The sequence below is a fragment of the Haliotis asinina genome, chromosome 3, assembly GCF_037392515.1.
Source record: "Haliotis asinina isolate JCU_RB_2024 chromosome 3, JCU_Hal_asi_v2, whole genome shotgun sequence".
In the NCBI taxonomy this organism is placed as follows: domain Eukaryota; kingdom Metazoa; phylum Mollusca; class Gastropoda; order Lepetellida; family Haliotidae; genus Haliotis; species Haliotis asinina.
Window position 1 is genome coordinate 59034319 of NC_090282.1, and position 20379 is coordinate 59054697.

General features: G+C 39.6%; 1 protein-coding gene and 1 pseudogene across 1 annotated transcript; both read right to left on the bottom strand.

Moving 5' to 3' along the window:
• Positions 1-220: 220 nt before the first annotated feature.
• LOC137276941 (uncharacterized) lies at positions 221-8824 on the bottom strand. The gene is made up of 11 exons (XM_067808592.1): positions 8692-8824; positions 7305-7963; positions 6011-6143; positions 4663-5003; positions 4176-4293; positions 3598-3689; positions 3328-3487; positions 2885-3093; positions 2304-2425; positions 2021-2084; positions 221-1392 (listed from the first exon to the last, which is right to left on the bottom strand). The coding sequence occupies exons 2-11, from the start codon at positions 7953-7955 to the stop codon at positions 1300-1302; spliced, it is 1983 nt and encodes a 660-aa protein (XP_067664693.1). The 5' UTR covers positions 7956-7963; positions 8692-8824; the 3' UTR covers positions 221-1299.
• A 2688-nt stretch (positions 8825-11512) lies between these two features.
• On the bottom strand, positions 11513-19986 carry LOC137276943 (uncharacterized; annotated as a pseudogene).
• Between the last annotated feature and the right edge of the window lie 393 nt (positions 19987-20379).

Consider the following 20379-nt stretch of genomic DNA (forward strand, 5'->3'; position numbering starts at 1 on the left):
ATGGGGGCTTAATCCTCTGAAGCCCCGACATTCGCTGCGCGGAGTTGTCACCCACTGGATCGTCAGGAACCAGTCATTGCGGGTTCGAATCCGAGTTCGCCAATTAAGGGTGTGATTTGAACTCGCCATACCTGTACCCGTTGGTCTCCCGAGAGTGATAAACATGTTAAACTTTAATTATTTTTTTAATAACGAATTTGGCACACAGAACAGCATGACAGTGGTTATGAAAATAGTGGGTAGATTTATTTAAATTAAAGTACGCACTATATACATAGAGGCGTCACGTTCAAACAATTAAACAGTATTTGTTTGCTTTGCTGGGTGATTCTTTCTCATGATTGTGACTGCATTGCTGAAAGAAAGATATTGCAACCTCCGATTTTAACGTATGGCTGTTTCACGTCAGGAGAAACATATCACATGTAAAATATCATAAATTGTAGTTATAACATCGTCGTATCTGTCACAGGTTCACATGAGTATAGACTGGACATGTTCCTTTTTCCACATTAAAACAGCGCACGTGATTCAAACAGGATTCATCAAAAGTAGTACCGCAAAATATGACGGTTACCTATCACAGATATGCAGTTGCGTGAAAAATAATATTAATATGAAACGTAAGTATATCACAGACTTCAGCTTATCGCACATAAACATAGAAAGTTCCCCTGTATTTATTCTTATATATGTATGTTTCGCAACAAGACCAAAGACACGTTCATATATATACAGCTTGTATCTCACATTAGCAGAGTTTATACATATAGCATCAAAACATCTGGTACATTTACCAGTTCTACTCAAACTTCTTAATTCAGTCCAGAAGAAGTCCTACAGAAATGTAGCAAACACTCATTTCGTCTGTGGTGAGTGTGCAAGATCTGTGTGGAGGTGGAGGTTCGTTAGTAGTAGTTGTGGGAGCAGGGGTAGACAGGTGTATATGTCTGTACTATATATATTACATATGGTTAGACTGATTTTGAAACTTGCCCTATACAGCAGATACAAAGTCAGTTACACCTGTATATTACGTGTATTACGTTCTGCACACCACACTATGCCACATATTCGTCCAGTCATACATGGGGCATTGAGAATGTGTAACATTATACACATTTGGTCCTGCTTCGCACAGGTAGAATAATGCTTCACAGTTTGTCACAGCTCCGCTGACGGGCAGTCATTGCGTCACACAGTTCGGATAATGCTTCACATTTTGTCAACAGCGCTACTGAACTTCCTGAGGTCATCAGAGAGGGCACTTAAAAATCAGGCTTCACACAGGGTATTTGTTCAAAGTTTGTCAACAGCTCTGCTAAACTTCTTGAGGTCATCAAACGGCAGTTGAAAGTCAGTCCGCAGATAGTTGAAATAGAACTCGGGAGCCTGAACATACAAATGTTATTTTCCGATCATAATCCAGTTTTGAAGCGATTTGGGAATTTCATACTCAAATGATAAAGTTTTGTCATATATCGCAAGTGCAAGTGCCAGACACAACATGGATTTGAAACCGCATTCAACTTCGTTTGTGAAACGGGACATTCAATGCATTATTTATCATACACCAGTTACCAGCAACTGAAACCCTATCCTTCTTATACATCAGTAAGATGTCTGAAATTATGGTAAATAATCAGTTTTTGTTGATATTGTTCTGTCGTTCGTATTTTGTATAGCAGTATATAGCGGAAGGGTAGTAGTAGCAGTTTAGTTTGTTGTTGTACGCCCTACTCAGCAATATTCCAGCTATATGACATCGTATCAGGAGCAGACAATCCAATGATAAACAGAATGACACGTGTCAATCAAGTCAAGCTGACCATACGATCCTGTTAGTCGACAGACATTGGTTGCCAAATATTAATTTTCAGCTGATTTTCAGGGGGAACAACTCGTATCATGGTGACTGGAACCAAACTTTGGAGATAACTAAATCCCAACTAAATTGGAAATACGACGTTTCGACATCCTATATATTAAGTGAGGAATTGGAAGAAGTCTTCTAGCTTACCCTGTGAGATACGTCACGCAAAAACAACAGATCGTCCCCAGTCATTTTGCGTAGCAGGGAATCACTGAAACAAAAGGAAATCAATACTTGTTTAATTAATTTAGCTTGAGTGATCACCCTCTCCTATTATATTATTTGTGTTGACGTACTCCAAGAGCAGACATTTAACCTACATTTACAATCCAAAACTATGGATATGCTGAATATGACTGTGTGAGGAGGCCGTAGGTACGGTACATATTATGGTAATCTTCAGACAAGCCAATACCAAGGACATATATACCTTTTTATTCCCGTCTTCGTGAGCCAATTCTGGACATCTTTCACTGACCAGTCAGCAAGTGACCGACCTCTTGCAGCAGCTAGGGGAGCCGGTTTCACAACAGGAACTATCTTAGTCTCACCCTGAAGACGAAAACAACAACATTATGTGTTATTCAGTATCTCACTTAATAGACAATTCGTAAGTAATAACAGTTGTCATGAAACAACGTATTGTTAATCAGACATAGAATGTCATCACGTTTACCAATAGCACTTAGAAGTACATTCTATGTAAGAATATTTGTTCCAATAAACGGCTTTCTACTTGGCGGTTTGTTATTTTATCCTAAAGTGCAGCACATGATTGAAGGATAGCCCTCTCTGGCTTCTCACAATTCTCAACAATCTTTTTCTGTTTTGATTTTGTGTAATGGTTGCCTATCAGCACGTCTATATATATATATATATATATATATATATTGACGTATATATATATATATATATATATATATATATATATATATATATATATATATATATATATATATATATATATATATATATATTGACGTGCTGATACGTCATTACGTTATAACCTACATCGACTTCATCAGTAAGCTGCTGAATCTTCCCATTTTCACCAAGCTCCTTTTCTAGATCTGCCATTTTCTGATCATACGGGTATTTTCCGCTGAAATCGAAGAAGAGTTTCGTCCCTTTGATCATCCCCAACCATCCGTCTGGTTTATACGCCCTCTGCATCAGAAGAGGGACAATCTTCTTCTCCAACGAGAAAGCATACTCAGCCTCTGAAATAAAGCATGATATACAGTGGAAGCTGTCCACTCCAGCAAGTTGTCAACACTAGCTCCACCGTGGCTTTTACATTTACTACCAGGTCTACGAACCAGCTCTCTAGATCTGTCTAAACCGGTTTAGACAGCTTCCACTGTAGATTAAATCTACTCACCATTACATATAGTATAATTGCAACATTCAAACTTGCCTAGAACAATTAAAATGGAATGAAATTTCTGACTCACCTGACCTGCAGTTCTGGCTCAGCTTGTACCGCTCCGACATACACACCAACACCACCGACGCGTTCTGAACAGCCTCCGCCATCGCCTGCAGCGTAGACCCCTCCATGTGATCAACATCCATCCAGATCTTGTACCCTTTCTGGCGTAGTGATTCCTTGATCTATTATCGAAAATAATTGCAATGTAATTGTGGTGAATCCACTAGTCTAATCATCATATAAGCATTTTAATGATATGTTTGATCAATTCAGTAAACAAATGTTAAAATACCTTCAACACCAGCTTCTGGTCTATCCACTGGTAACTGATCATCACATGTCCGCTATATGACCCACTCCTCCCTTCCAGACCTACTGATAAATCTGAAATTATATGTTTCATGTTATCATATTTTAGTTCACTGTAATGCTGTGTACGATCCTCTATAATCGTTGGATTTCGACCTAAATTATTCTGTATACAAAGGACATGACTTAGTATTGAACACCATCATGTAACAAATACACAAAGCACAACCCGCAGAAAAACAACAACAATCAAATAAAGCGTAAAAATAGTTGTAAACAATATAATTTTACACGTGGATAACGTCTAACAAAGACTATGACACATGCAGTGAGATAAAAAAAAATCAGTATTTGGCAAAATTTGCCATTTTTCCCTAAAATAATAGAAGCCCCATGAAGAATCGCGTTGCAGTTGGTCTTCAGCAAATCCTGCCTGACGTAGGTTATACACGTGATTGGATAATCAGGTTCACTGCACCATTACCACAATAAGTGCTCTGTTACTAAGGCTAACGCATGTTAGTGAAGCTAATGATAAGGCTAGGATTGGTCTTCACGTACTTGTATTGTTGTTTTCTTCCATAGCTAGCACCCACAATGCTCCAGCTGCAGCTTTGGACACGCCTGTAGAAGAGGACGACTTGAGTTCCTGCAGGAGCTGTTGCAGCTCTGTATTTTCCTGAAAGAATAGTCCAGGACTAAGTACAACATTCTTTATATATGTCTCTACGATGATTTGGTTGCTATGTTATACACATCTACACGTCAGGGCTGACAGGGCTCTATTTAAGGCATATCTCGCAAGTGTCTTGTCAGTATAACAATAGGCTGAACTTAAGGCTGACGATTTTCCACAGTGGAAATCCTTCCTTGTTTTATACCAATGACTTACGTGTTGTAATAAATATGGAAAATATTTATATGTCAATGACAATGTAATACACACCAAAAATATAATATATTTGTGAAAAATGTGAAAACTGTAAAGAATGAAAGTGATAAATGAAACATTTACTCGAATTCCGAAATCAATTTCCAATAAACTTACATTAAATATTTCCTTGTTGGTTTTATCAAAAGAGAGTTCCCAAATACATTTCACGGCATACTCTTTCTCTATGTCCGATCCAAATTTCATTATCTCTATAAGAATAGGAACGGCTCCCTTTTCCCGAAGGACCTTCTTGTTGATGTCATTCTTGGCAAGACCAGTCATCCCATCCACTATCTCCTCTACACTGAAACCAATATAGCGATGCTCCTCATCCGCCCAAGCTGCCTTGAGTATGTCGAACAGTAGGTCAAACACTGTGTCGTCAGCCAGAAGATGTTCATTTTCTGTTTCGTCCACGATGTTGGCAAGAGTGAAGAGAGTCTGCAGCTTACCCTCTGAAACCGCGGTTTTGAGCGAGTTTAATTTTACGCCGCTTGTGTAAATTTGCAGCAATTTCTGGGGGACACCGGAAATGGACTTCACACATTGCAACCATGTGGGGATCGAATCTGGGTCTTCGGCGTGAAGAGAGAATGCTTCAACCAATAAGCTACCCCATGTCCCCCCTCTGAAACAATCCACGTAGGTCATGGCTTATCTCAAGGTCCGCGTCATTATTCACACTATCAACAGTGAGTGAGTGTAGTCAGCAATATTCCAGCTATGTGGCGGCGCCTTGTTAAATAATGGAGACTGGTCGAGACCAGATAATCCAGTGATAATCAGCATGAGCATCAACCTAAGCAATTAAGATACGACGAGATCGTCAGCGAGTCTGACCACCCGATACTGCCATTTACGACAAGCATGGGTTACTGAAGATAAACTCTAAGTCGAATCTTCACGGGTTAATGCCATCAACGCGAACGGTGTCCACATGAAATCACATTTTCTTAACTCAAATATAACTTATCTATCATACAACAGACAAATGACGTTGGATATGTACAATAAACAATCCTATACACGAGTATGCAGAGTTTCATCTGTATCTTGTGTTGATGTTGGTCGAATAGGATTTCTTAAATATTAATCTAAAATATTCTCCTTGTGAACATTGAAATGCATTTTACTCTAAATTCAGCTTCGACTCCAATGCTTTTGTGTGAATCTACCCAGGAAAATACTCATCCATTTTTTTTATGTAATGTAAATCAAAGTGAAAGGCAGCAGATCCATGTTTGGGCAACATTATGTTCCTGTTAGCTGACCATCCAGTTTTGTCAGATTCATTCGTTAACGACGAAAGAAACCTTCTATCAGGTGCTGTGTAGGTGATATTAACCACGTGCTATTTTCACAGTATTGTTCATCATTTACCATGAGTGGTATCTGATGTCCACTTGAATTCACAAAACTATTTCTTCAAGGACGTGTATGCAAACACATGTGTAATATTTACCATCTGACCCACACTTGAGATACGGCAACAGCACAGAAACAGTGCCGAGTTCCCGCAGATGTTGTCTGGTTGCGGGGTTCCTTGAGCAGTTCTGGAGGATGGAAATGGCTGCTTCAAATGTGCTGTCAAGCTCCTGCAACATACATTGAGAAAATGTTCACTGCTACGTCAGAGAGATGTGGTGTTCACCGTACATCTATTCCGCTTTTAATCAGCCCATGTCTGTTGAAACGACGTAATGGATCTCGTGATCAGATTTGGTAACCTTGTTGATTCCTGTCATTGTTCCCCGAAGGCAAGGGACGTTCCCTTAAATAACATGCACTGTTTTGTCTGAGGTTTGTGTGAGACTTATACCAACTCCTAAATGACTAAATAATGTTGATGTCAACTTCTCTTTTATTGCATACACAACGTTTCCTTGGTAATATGTCATTCACCTGACCAAGGAGAAAGGAAAAGCCCAGAAGCGTTGTGTATGCTATAAATAAGAATTTAACATCCATAATATTTTTCTTACAGAGTTTTGTTTAGTCCAAACTCGTTCATCTATTCACTCCGGATGATATCTTTAATAAAACGAGCCTAGTATTTCAGTTATAATATTTGAAACACAAGGGTCTCGCCCAATAAAAATTCGTTATTAGTACATGCAGATGTACATTTACATTTATATCCTGAATGGACTGAATGGTGATGTTAAGGAGTATCGGTTAATGTATGGATGAATTCCAGAGCGGATCCTGGATTTCAAGGACGGGAGTGGAAGTTAAGCTAAGGGGAAGTCTCCTCAGAGAAACATTTTTCTCGAAGCGACCACATATTAGGATAACGTACAACAACGCGGGAATATAGCCGGATTACAAAATAACTTATTTGGCACCAGAATCTGTGTATCAATACTTACGGCGGGATTTCTTTGATGAAAGATCCTTTATTTCATGTACGGATTGCCTTCCCTTCTTTCAGGGTAATTCTAGTCACCATGCGAATGTATTCACCATTGCGAACCACCACCACCATTTCCTCTCTGTGTATTTAAGCTTCTATTTTATATAGAAGTATGTCGAATCACACAAAAATGCGCTTCTCCCTACACATAATTGCAGCCTAGAAAGTTATCAATGTAAAATGAGATATCTATAGATATACAGATAATCATAAAGATCTAGATATGTGCATCTAGATAAACAGATACATACACAGAAACAGATAGATAAAAAGATAGGTATTGTAATTCTTTGAAGTGTAAACGCCTTCACAAGCATTACATGTATGTAAATACCCCACTGACCTCGTCATCATCGGCGGCGTCTTCCACATCCATCTGTTTTAAATCTTCAACGAAATATTTCAGCATTCCAGCTTTGCTCACCTTTTCAGCAAAACTGAGACTACCATCCGTATTGTTCCACACGATCATTCGGATCATAGATAACTTTTGAGCAACAAGAACTTGCGCCTTGTCTTTAAAGTTCATCTTTATGAGCGACATGCATGTAAACCCAAGTGATTTCAGCAGTGTGTCAAATGCTGCATTCAGCACTTCAGCAGCGTCTGATAACGCGAAGTAATCACCCAGCTTACGACGGTCCGTATCACTGTAGTTCTCGAAGCCGAGAGATGTCCAGTTGTAGATATCTGAATATTTCCCAGTCTTCGAGAATGCATCAGTTTTAAGTTCCTGAATAAGACAGTCGATATCATCAAATTCAGGATTTAAATGTGAAGCATCTTCGCGTAGTTTCTTCATTTCAGCCTCTGTATCCACGCCTGCAGGTACAGGATTTACCGCTGGCTTCTGAGTGACATCGGCTCTTGCTGGATCTGACTGTGGTTTAGATACGTTATTCACCGGTTGATTTCGAGCCCCGCCAGGACTAGAATTTGCTGCATCAGCAGTTTTGCGAGGAGGAGGCCTCTGCATGCTGCTTGTACTGCCCATCTGATTATCTGAAACAATAAGAAATCTGTAGAATTTGAATTCGCTTATTTGATTGAACATGTAACGAATAGTGGTAGCTTAGCGGTTACAGCATTCGCCCGCCGCAACGCAGGCAAAGGTTTGATTCCTTCCTTATTTCTTTGCACTGTCTGGTGGTATTAACTAGTCATACCAATCTTTGCACTGTAGACAAGGATTCGATTCCTCATTTGAGAATAATAGCACTCAATACAGCTGGAATATTGCTCAAAGCGACGTGAACATTATTGATTTGCTGAATGGCACGTCGACCACGAGAGCGCGTATGAACAATATTATACGAGCGCTTCAATCAACGTCTGGCGTGTAATTTGCAAGATTCTTTTCAATGGTCGAAATGCCTCTGCGTATTATCGGTTTCATAATCTTCAGCTAAAACCGAAGACCGTATTTAACGTGCACACGTTTCCGATCCGGTTAATGGCACAAGAACGCATGCAATGCCTGCACCTAATCGAAATTCAATACACATCGATCTCTACATTGGAACACATGTGTGTTATCCGGGTACTGGAGATGTGTTTTACACTGCTGATAACTACCCTGCTTGCGTTATTCATTATCGATCAAATGGCATTTCTCAAACGAACATTGTTTATCCCCGACTGTTAACACAATATGTCCGCTTGTGATCCCGACACTTAAACAGCAACCACATCACAGCTACAAAATGGTGATAAGATCTCTCTCTACTTACCTGATAGATTACGGGTACACGCTTACATAGTCCATGTGCTTTGAGAGATTATGTAGGTCAGACTTGGCCGACTGCATTTTTGTCTCCGCACCGCTAACTAGAACCGCAAGAAGGGTTGTTATTTGTCATCCTCACCATGGCAACGAGTACACAAACCTCTGACAAAGATCCGTCAGGGGTCAGTACACACGAACTCGAGTAGAGATCAGACATAAGCTATTCATAGTGTTTGTTTATGTGTGTGTGTGTGTTTAGTATGAATGACATATAATGTAGTTGTTCTCGCTGTAACTCATACAGCTGGTAATGCATTTGGGTCGTTTTTTCTCCTTGTCTTATGAAGTGTTAAGTTTATAACTCCATCCGTTTACTATTGTATTTGTTTCACACGGCCGTATTCATCATTGAACAAATTTTGGACGATATAAATTTATCTGCGGCCATAATGAATTCCCACACTAAAGGGGCGGGGCGGTAACCAGACATTAAAGAGTTAGGGCAAGACCCGGGTTCCATTCCCACATGAGTAGAATGTTTCAGACTCATGGTGACACCTGACGTGGCATTACGAGAGTATTGTCAGATTGTCATATAATCACCGTTTATAAATAAAATTACCTTGCACCTGCCCATTGCCGTCCTGTTTTCAGATGTTGTATTACGATTATTGCAAATTTTCTGTGATGATGTTGGGACGTAATAGGGACGTTGATTGAGCCAATGTCTTATCACAGTAATACACTCGACATCAGTGTGCACGGCGTCGATGGGGACGATGGTGGCCCAATTATCTGAAGCTTCAATTCGTTGATCAGAGTTGCCCCCCTTTGGAACGCCTGCAACCTGTCATCGCCACGACTTTCTATGATTTTTACTCACCATAACCGTACTCATAGGTTTCACGGTAAACGTCTGCGAAGTGAATCATTTCCCGTATTTATGCAGTAGTAAAGACTTAGCTTCATTATAAACGATAGTTGACGTAGAAAATAAAAACTTGAATACTGAAATCATTGTGGCTACCAAGGAACCTTACTATCACCATAAAGAAACAGGTAGGAGGGGTCGTCTCAAACGGCATGTCAAAGTGGGTGTCGCAGGCGGTATTTGCGATCGGGCTGGGGGATAGCGTTATCAGCTGGGATAAGATAGTCCTCTAGGGGAATTAAAATCGGGAAGTAAACTGCATGCCATAACAGTTTACAACTAATATCCAGGCCTGTCGATCTTGGGGCAGTCACGCCACCTATATATTTTGAAACATTAACGCGATGGTTGACTTAAGCTTTTCAATGGGTATCATACGCGTTTACATATCCCAATATATACCTGTTGAAAGAAAAACATGTAGGGTGCTATTCAATAGATGAGACACAGATGAAAAGCATAAAATATCTTTGAGATGACCCCTTGTGTCTGTCGGCAGCACATGCATTTCACACCAGGTGATTTGACGGTTCGTCATCGCACATGGATGAGAGGCCTAACTGCCATCTCTGGTCTGATCTATTGTCTTCAGCAGCGAGTTGACATACTCTTTTTGGATATACCTATAACGTATCCCACTGAATGTGGGTTATTTCCACACATGTTATTTGAAATTGTGTCTAAAGACAGGGGTTGTTTTGTATTTCCGACAGTACTTTAGATAATGGCAAAAGCTGCGTTAAACACAGCCGAGTCAGTCTCCATGTCTACGTGTTAGGAAATCTGATTCAAGTTTAAAAAACAGTACAATATCCGGATAAGTGCAGTCTTTCTTACTTTCATCTTTCTTCTATCTGCACGCATGCATGTGAAACAAAAGCGTGTACACTGCAAGCATACGCCCGATCGCATATGCATTCTGTGTTGGCCAGTATACAGTGTGCGACCCTCTGAAAAACTTAACACTGATTTTAAATCACGGACAAAAGAAACAAAATTAATGTATCCTTTTTGGAGGATGAGTACACAAATGAAAGAAACAAGTGATAGATTTGATACCGGTACCATTGTAGTGCTTCGAGCATCCAATTCGAAGAGCACAGACTAGTGATGTTAAAGAGCTAAAGAGGATTAGTAATGTTTATGTCAAATGCAACACACGTGTTTGTATTTGTATAAGGTGCACTATGGGGTGGTGGGTAGCCTAGTGGTTTAAATCTCTGGCGTATTCCTGGAATATTGCGAGTCTGTTATACAGAGCAAATATATCCGAGGAAATCCACGCAAATCTAGCAAATGTTGCAAGTCTAGAATTGTATTTATAATTTTTAATTAAACATTTTCTGTAAAATATGTTCATTTCAGAGACCAGCTGTTAGTCTAGAACATTGCTAAAAGCGATGTAAAGGAATGCTCACTCACTCGGTGCATTGTATGTGTGTATATGCATATTTCCAATGATGTTATATGAGTGCATATGTAAGTTAAAATGTATATGAAACGTTATCGTGACATCATTTCAGGTTTGAAATGTAATATTCTCAGTGGATCAAGTGAACAAGACCATATGAGATAATTACATTACCTAATAATTTGCTCGAACACATAGTGACGTCGGTCACATTAACTGTTCAACAACATCCTCAACACATTTCTTCAAGTGTAAATAGCGTTTCCCGAAATGATTGGGTTTTTTGTTTTGTTTGTTGGGTTTTTTTGTTTACTGGTTGGTTTTGTTTGTTCGTTTGTGTTTGGTTTTGTTTTTTGAACACGTCTCGCGTGTAATTACAAAACGAATTCGGCACACCGAATGACATGCCAGTGGTTATACAATAAGAAGTAACATTTGTTTAAACTAACGTACTTGCTATATACAAGAACACGACACATTCGAATAATTACACACTATTTAGTTACTTTACTGAGTTAATCTTTCTAATGATTGTATCTGGCTGCATTGCTGTAACAACGATATTGCACCATCTGATTAAGTAATGGCTGCCTCATGTTAGGTGTACGGTGTAATAGTTGTTGGATTAGTAGTAACGCATAACTGTCCGTACTGCATTACACACACATGCTTTAAAGGGTTCCACATACAGAAGACACACCAGTATCATGCTTCAGTATTACATTCGGCAACTTATCCCAAGTCACGTATTATTTCAATGTCGTACCAGAGAATTGAGAATTTGTAGTTTGCATACACATGAGATCCGAGACTTCACACAGTTCGGATAATGCTTCACAGTTTCTCAACGGCCCTGCTAAACTTCTTGATGTCATCAAAGTTCAGCTGAAGTTTATTCAACAGATAGTTGAAGTAGAACTCTGGTGCCTGAAGGGAAAAAAATTATTGGTTTTTCTTCTTCAGAACACAATACAGTATAGAAGCGAATTCCCTGAGTTAAATGTGAATATCGGAATCAGTGTCATTTCTCTGTACAAGGACCAGACACATGCATTTGAATCTCATCCTGTGGAGCGAGACATCAAATTATTCACTACAATATATCAGCCAGACAGCATCAACCCATATGAAACGTTATCATATCAACACACCTTAATCATACAACATAATGACACCTGTAAATACAATTATCAAATTTAGATCGATATTGTTCTGTCGAATACGTAATTATGTTCGTGGGTTTTGTACTAAGCATATAAAAGAAGAGTACTGTATGTTTGTTGTTTAACGTCCCACTCAACACTATTCCAGCTAAATTTACATGACGGCCGTCTGTAAATAATCGAATTTGGGCAAGGCAATCCAATGATAAACAGCATGAGCATCGATCTACGTAAATGGGATAGAATGGCATGTATCAACCAAATTAGAACTGACCATCCGACCCTTTTAGTCCCCACTTTCGACAAGCATGGGTTGCGTAGATCATGTTTAACATGGATCTTGGTAGGAAATGAAATCATGGTCACTGGGACTAAACGTTTGTGACAAAGTAAATTCTAGATGAAATGGAAATGCGAAGGTCCACCATCATGTATGGACCAAGCCATCTAGCTTACCCTGTGAGATACTTCACGCAAAAACAAAAGATCGTCCCCAGTCATTTTGCGTAGCAGCGAGTCACTGAAACAAAAGTAAAACAGTTCTCGTTTGAATCGTTGAGTTTGATTGAGTGATTAGCCTATCATATTTGAGGTTGTACTTGCCCAACATAAATTTAAACTATATTTACCCTACTATGAATATACTAGATATACCGTGTGAGGAGGCCGTAGGTACGGTACATATTATCGTAATCTTCAGACGAGCCAATACCAAGGACATATATACCTTTTTATTCCTGTCTTCGTGAGCCAATTCTGGACATCTTTCACTGACCAGTCAGCAAGTGACCGACCTCTTGCAGCAGCTAGGGGAGCCGGTTTCACAACGGGAGCCATCTTAGTCCCACCCTGAAGGTGAAAACAACAACATTATGTGTTATTCAGTATCTCACTTAATAGACAATTCGTAAGTAATAACAGTTGTCATGAATCAACGTATTGTTAATCAGACATAGAGTGTCATCAAATTTACCGTTATCACCTTGAAGAATATTTATTCCAATAAACGGCTTGCTACTATATATAGACACAACAGTCATTACGTCATAACCTACATCAACTTCATCAGTAAGCTCATGAATTTTCCCATTTTCACCAAGCTCCTTCTCAAGATCTGCCATTTTCTGATCATACGGATATTTTCCGCTGTCAGAAAACATCACACGGAATATCGCGCGCTGACAATTCGTAACAGCACGTGTCGTGAATCAATAAACATAGTTTTAATCAGAGTATCATCACATTTACCGTCAGAAGTATATGTGTGTAAGAATGTGTCTTTCAATAAACGGTGTACTACTTAACTTATGACATTATAAAGTGCAACACCAAGTTGGATGGTATCCTTGACTGGCCTTTTCATTTCCATAGTGTTTACCGATCAATACAGCATCGCTATTTTTACGCAATAGATAGCATTACGTCATAACCTACATCGACTTCATCTGTGAGTTGTGGAACCTTCCCATTTTCACCAAGCTCCTTTGCAAGCTCAGTCATTTTCTGATCATATGGGTATTTTCCGCTGAAGTCGAAGAAGAGTTTCGTCCCTCTGATCATACCCAACCATCCGTCTGGTTTATACGCCCTCTGCATCAGAAGAGGGACAATCGTCTTCGTCATTGAAAAGGCATACTCAGCTTCTGGAATACAACATGACATAAGAACAATCTAACTACCATCACATACGGTTATCCTTACAGCGTTCATGGTTACCTAGAGCAAACCTGGTTTCTTGAATTGTTCTTACCGATGAGGGCCGGTTTAGGCAGCTTCCACTGTAGATTAAATCTACTCACCATTACATATGGTATAATTGCAACATTCAAACTTAACTGGAACAATAAAAATGGAATGAAATTTCTGACCAGACAATCCACTGATTGACATCATAAACATCAGTCTATGCATTTGGGATACGATGACGTATCATCTAAGTCACGTGTCCTGAGACGATGCTAAATGCAGCGCCAGTGGATCTCCACAGTCTACTGGTGTGAATATTGTGTTAAATAGGCCAATGCTATCAACCTCTAACGAAACTGAAATTAGTTGCCCTACTCACCTGACCTGCAGTTCTGGCTCAGCTTGTACCGCTCCGACATACACACCAACACCACCGACGCGTTCTGAACGGCCTCTGCCATCGCCTGCAGCGTAGACCCCTCCATGTGATCAACATCCATCCAGACCTTGTACCCTTTCTTGCGGAGTGATTCCTTGATCTATTTTTGAGAAATAACTTGAATGTAAATGGCATACAACATCTGTCATATTTGGGATTGCACTTTCTTAGTAAAGTACAAATTCTAGTACTTTTTTCGGTTGAGTCCCATCCGGGATTCGAACCCGCACCCTCAGAGTCAGGCACCTAATCGCCAGCACACAAAGTCAGCAGCCTAGCCCGCTCAGCCACCGCGACTTCCACAAAATGAAAGTCGGACAACTGGTAGTCTAGACTGCGTACTTTGTGTACCCCTCTGATGAGTGTAAATTGGCACGGCTCCCACGGCCGAAAGCTATGATTACACGATGCCATTTAGAAAGTGGTCAAATGCAACATATGTCATATTTGGGATTTCACTTTCTTAGTAAAGTACAAATTTTTACGGTTGAGTCCCATCCGGGATTCGAACCCGCACCCTCAGAGTCAGGCACCTAATCGCCAGCACACAGGCTGCTGACTTTGTGTGCTGGCGATTAGGTGCCTGACTCTGAGGGTGCGGGTTCGAATCCCGGATGGGACTCAACCGAAAAAAGTACTAGAATTTGTACTTTACTAAGAAAGTGAAATCCCAAATATGACATATGTTGCATTTGACCACTTTCTAAATGGCATCGTGTAATCGTAAATGACATTGTACTAAATAATATTATACTATCAATTAAGAAAATCAATGTTAAGACACCACCCGAGCCAACACGTGGTCAATCCAATTTGATCAGTGAAAACAAATGTTAAAATACCTTCAGCACCAGCTTCTGGTCTGCCCACTGGTAACTGATCATCACATGACCTCCATGTGACTTACTCCTCCCTTCAAGACCCCCTCTTAAATCTGAAATAGATATGTTTTATGTTTCAACCCCATAAAGTATGTCAGTGTTCATGTCACATGTAAACCACAGACGTGTAAACTGCATATGACCGCCCATAACAGTTTGATTTAGATTTTACTATTGAAAAGTGACGTCATTCTGTATGAATACTATTGTGATATTTATGAAGACATATACGTGTACAAAAAAAACCACACTGTTAGAAAACCAATTATTACCCAAGAATCTTTGAAAACAATAAACTTCTATAAATTAAGAAATAACGTGTAACAAAATTTATGATATTTTATACATAAACAGAAAATGGGATATTCAGTGAGACAACATGACTAGCATAAAAGGACAAAACATAGATTCTGAAACAAACACGATTTTCTCGTTAGAAAAGAATAAAATGTTATAAGAGACTCTTTGGAATATGTAACAAGCAAGCTACAGCTTTTTCCCACCAATAAGAATCGGATTACAATTGGTCCTCTGCATCCCAGCACTGGTGGGTACTATGAGGTCATATGAGAATCGGGATATCAGGTCCACAGCCTTGGTCAATGTACAATTATCCTGGTAATTGTTGTGTTACTTTGGCTAACGTCAAAGTTATTACGGCTAATGGCAAAGGCTATTGTTCGTTATCATACTTGATTTGCTGTTTCCGTTCATGGTTAGCACCCACAATACTCCACTTGCGGCTTTAGAAACGTCTTTAGAAGACGATGACTTCAGTTCCTGAAGTAACTGTTGCAGCTCTTTATTTTCCTGAAAGAATTATCCAGGACTAATCATAAGTACTTCATACTATGAAAACATGCTAGTGATACCTTGTGAAAATTTTAAACCGAGTACTAAACATACAACTGACATTCAAGGGACTTACTTTGAATATTTCCTTGTTAGTTTTATCAAAAGAGAGTTCCCAGATACACTTCACGGCATACTCTCTCTCTTCGTCCGATCCAAATTTCATTATCTCTATAAGAATAGGAACGGCTCCCTTTTCCCGAAGGACCTTCTTGTTGATGTCATTCTTGGCAAGACCAGTCATCCCATCCACCATTTCAACCACTCTGTAACCAATATAGCGATGATCCTCATCCGCCCAGGCTTCCTTCAACAGGTCGAACAGTAGGTCAAACACTGTGTCGTCAGCGAGAAGATATTCATTTTCTGTTTCGTCCACGATGTTGGCAAGAGTAAAGAAAGTTTGCAGCTTGCCCTCTGGAACAATCCAAGTAAGTAATGAATTTCAGTGTTCGCATCGTTAGTACTATGTACGTGATCAGTTTCCACATAAACGCCACATTCTGTTAACTCAAATATAACGCATTTGTCATACACAAAACGTTGGCTATCTGCAATCGTTAATAACCAACTGAAAGATGAAGAATCCTATAGACGAGTGCATAGAATTTCATCAGTATCTGTTGTTGATATTGGTGGAATACTATTTCTCCATAATTGTGACATTGTTTCCAGCATTAAACGTTTTCTCTTGATTAACATCGAATACATTTTACTACCAATTTGTACAGATAATTCGACAACCCCGGAGATTACTCAATCATTTGTTATGAAATAAATATCTTGCTTACTTAAAGAATCACTATAACAGTAGTTCATATTTGGCCAACAGAATGATATTCCTGTTTTGATTCTAATTTTGTCAGATCCAGTCTTTAAGCACGATTGATCTCTGATCGGACGCGAGTAACAAGTACTGTGAAAGTAATCTTGTCCTCAAGAAAAATAAATGCATAAGCTATCTTCAAAAGATATAATCGCGTTATTATGAACGTTGACGTGTCTTAAGACAAAGAATTCGCCAACATCTGCATCTGTTTACGTCAGTCTACAAGAGGGCGTCAAAGTCAGTACTTTGTATGGCCACCATTCGGTAGGAATCACAACTCTTTTAATAGAAATCACCTGGTAATAGTAACCTAATGCTTTTCCGGTTACTTGCACTTGCATTTTGTCGTGCATTTGTTATCTTGTGAACAGTAGGTCAAACACTGTGTCGTCAGCGAGAAGATATTCATTTTCTGTTTCGTCCACGATGTTGGCAAGAGTAAAGAAAGTTTGCAGCTTGCCCTCTGGAACAATCCAAGTAAGTAATGAATTTCAGTGTTCGCATCGTTAGTACTATGTACGTGATCAGTTTCCACATAAACGCCACATTCTGTTAACTCAAATATAACGCATTTGTCATACACAAAACGTTGGCTATCTGCAATCGTTAATAACCAACTGAAAGATGAAGAATCCTATAGACGAGTGCATAGAATTTCATCAGTATCTGTTGTTGATATTGGTGGAATACTATTTCTCCATAATTGTGACATTGTTTCCAGCATTAAACGTTTTCTCTTGATTAACATCGAATACATTTTACTACCAATTTGTACAGATAATTCGACAACCCCGGAGATTACTCAATCATTTGTTATGAAATTAATATCTTGCTTACTTAAAGAATCACTATAACAGTAGTTCATATTTGGCCAACAGAATGATATTCCTGTTTTGATTCTAATTTTGTCAGATCCAGTCTTTAAGCACGATTGATCCCTGATCGGACGCGAGTAACAAGTACTGTGAAAGTAATCTTGTCCTCAAGAAAAATAAATGCATAAGCTATCTTCAAAAGATATAATCGCGTTATTATGAACGTTGACGTGTCTTAAGACAAAGAATTCGCCAACATCTGCATCTGTTTACGTCAGTCTACAAGAGGGCGTCAAAGTCGGTACTTTGTATGGCCACCATTCGGTAGGAATCACAACTCTTTTCATAGAAATCACCTGGTAATAGTAACCTAATGCTTTTCCGGTAACTTGCACTTGCATTTTGTCGTGCATTTGTTATCTTGTGACATTTCATGTCAAACGTTTCCAAAACAAGGCAAAACTTAATATTGTCCCAGTACACAAAGATGACGTTTTGGAAAGAAATAATATATTGGTAATGTTTTTAACGCAGCTGCATGAACCCAATACTCTTAGAAATACCTATGCGTGTCTTTTTTAAAACAGTGTATTAATCGCGTGCCATTTTGACAGTATTGTTCATTGGTCACCATTAGAGGTATCCGATGGCCACTGGAATTCTCAAAAGCTATTTCTTCAAGAACGTGCTGGCAAACTGATGTGTATCATTTACCGTCCCACGTGCACTTAAGATACGGCAGCAGTATGGAAACAGTCCCGAGTTCCCGAAGATGTTGCCTGGTCGCAGGGTTCCTTGAGCAGTTCTGGAGGATGGAAATGGCGGCTTGAAATGTGTCATCAATCTCCTGCAACATACATTGAGAAAATGTTACGGGTACGTACGTACATTCATACACACACGCGCGCGCGCACGCACGCACGCACACACGCACACATACATACATACTGAATAGCTATGAAGGAGACACTCGACTTGCCCTGATGATGCACCAGATATGCATTAATCAAACATTCTCTATCTCTCTGGGAAAGGTGTTCCTGAATGGTAACTATTAACTGGTCGTCGGTTTATTTGAAACCCAGTTGTCCCTTGATTTCATGAAAGGAGAGCGTCTGCCGTCAGGTCAATAATATAGCTGAGTTGAAGCATGCCTAAACTAGTGGTTATACTCTGACATTTGAGCGTACTATGTATGCTTCGTGTATCTTACTTGATATATGTGTGGCTAATTTGTGTGTACACACACGCACGCACACACACGCAAACACACACACACACACATATACATACATACATACATACATACATACATACATACATACATACATACATACATACATACATACATACATACATACATACATACATACATACATGTGTGTAAAACACGACTGACCTCATCATCATTGGCATCACACTCGGCGGCGTCTTCCACATCCATCTGTTTTAAAATATTTCAGCATCCCAGCTTTGCTCACCTTTTCAGCAAAACTGAGACTACTGTCCGTATTGTTCCACACGATCATTCGGATCATAGATAACTTTTGAGCAACAAGAACTTGCGCCTTGTTTTCAGAGTTCATCTGTATAAACCACATGCATGTAACCCCAAGTGATTTCAGCAGTGTGTCAAATGCTGTATTCAGCACTTCAGCAGCGTCTGATAACGCGAAGTAATCACCCAGCTTACGACGATCCGTATCACTGTAGTACTTGAAGCTCAGGGATTTCCACTGGTCGATTTCTGAATATTTTCCAGTCTTCGTGAAGGCATCCGCTTTAAGTTCTCGAATAAGACCGTCAATTTCATCAAATTTCGATTCTAAAAGTGGAGCATCCTCCCGCCGTTTCTTCCTTTCAGCCTCAGTATTCACACAAGAAGGTATATGGTTTACCGCTGGCTTCTGAGTGGTTTCATCTTCTCCTGGATCAGACTCTGTGGTAGATAAGTTATCCTCAGGTAGGTTACGAGTGACATCGGATATTTCTGGTGTCACCTGTTTGTCATCAGGGACATTAGGCATTTCCGGTCTAGAATCTGCTGCATCAGCAGTTTTGCGAGGAGGCCTCTGCATGCTGCTTGTACTGCCCATCTGATTATCTGAAACGATAAGGAATCTGTAGGGTAAATATAATGTCTTGTTTATGGTTAATAGACTGGTAACGAGTGGTTTTAGCTAAATAGTTATACCGTTCGCTCTTCGCAACGTACCCAGAGGCTTGATCCATCCTTGCTTATACTGGATAGAGGTGGCCAAGTGGCTATAGTGATCTTCTCACGGGTTCTAGGCAAGGGTTCGATCCTTCTATGAGAATAATAACACTTGGCATTAATGGAACATTATTCAAAGCGACTTGAATATAATCGAACAGCATGTCTGCTACGGGGACACCTTTCTCGGATCAAGAATATTATACGTGCGTTTCAATTCACGCCAGAATTAATTTGCCAGATTTGTTTCACTGATCGTTAAGTACGGTTATGGAATATGGATTTCATAATCGTTAGATAAAAACGGAGACTGTATTTAACGTCCTCCCGTTTCAGATCTGGTTCATGGCACAAGAATGCATGCAATGCCCGCACCTGAGCAATATTCAAGACATATCGATTTCTACATTGAAACATTTCTCCTTGATTTTGTTGTTGTTCAAGATGTGGTTTATGCTGTGGATAACTAC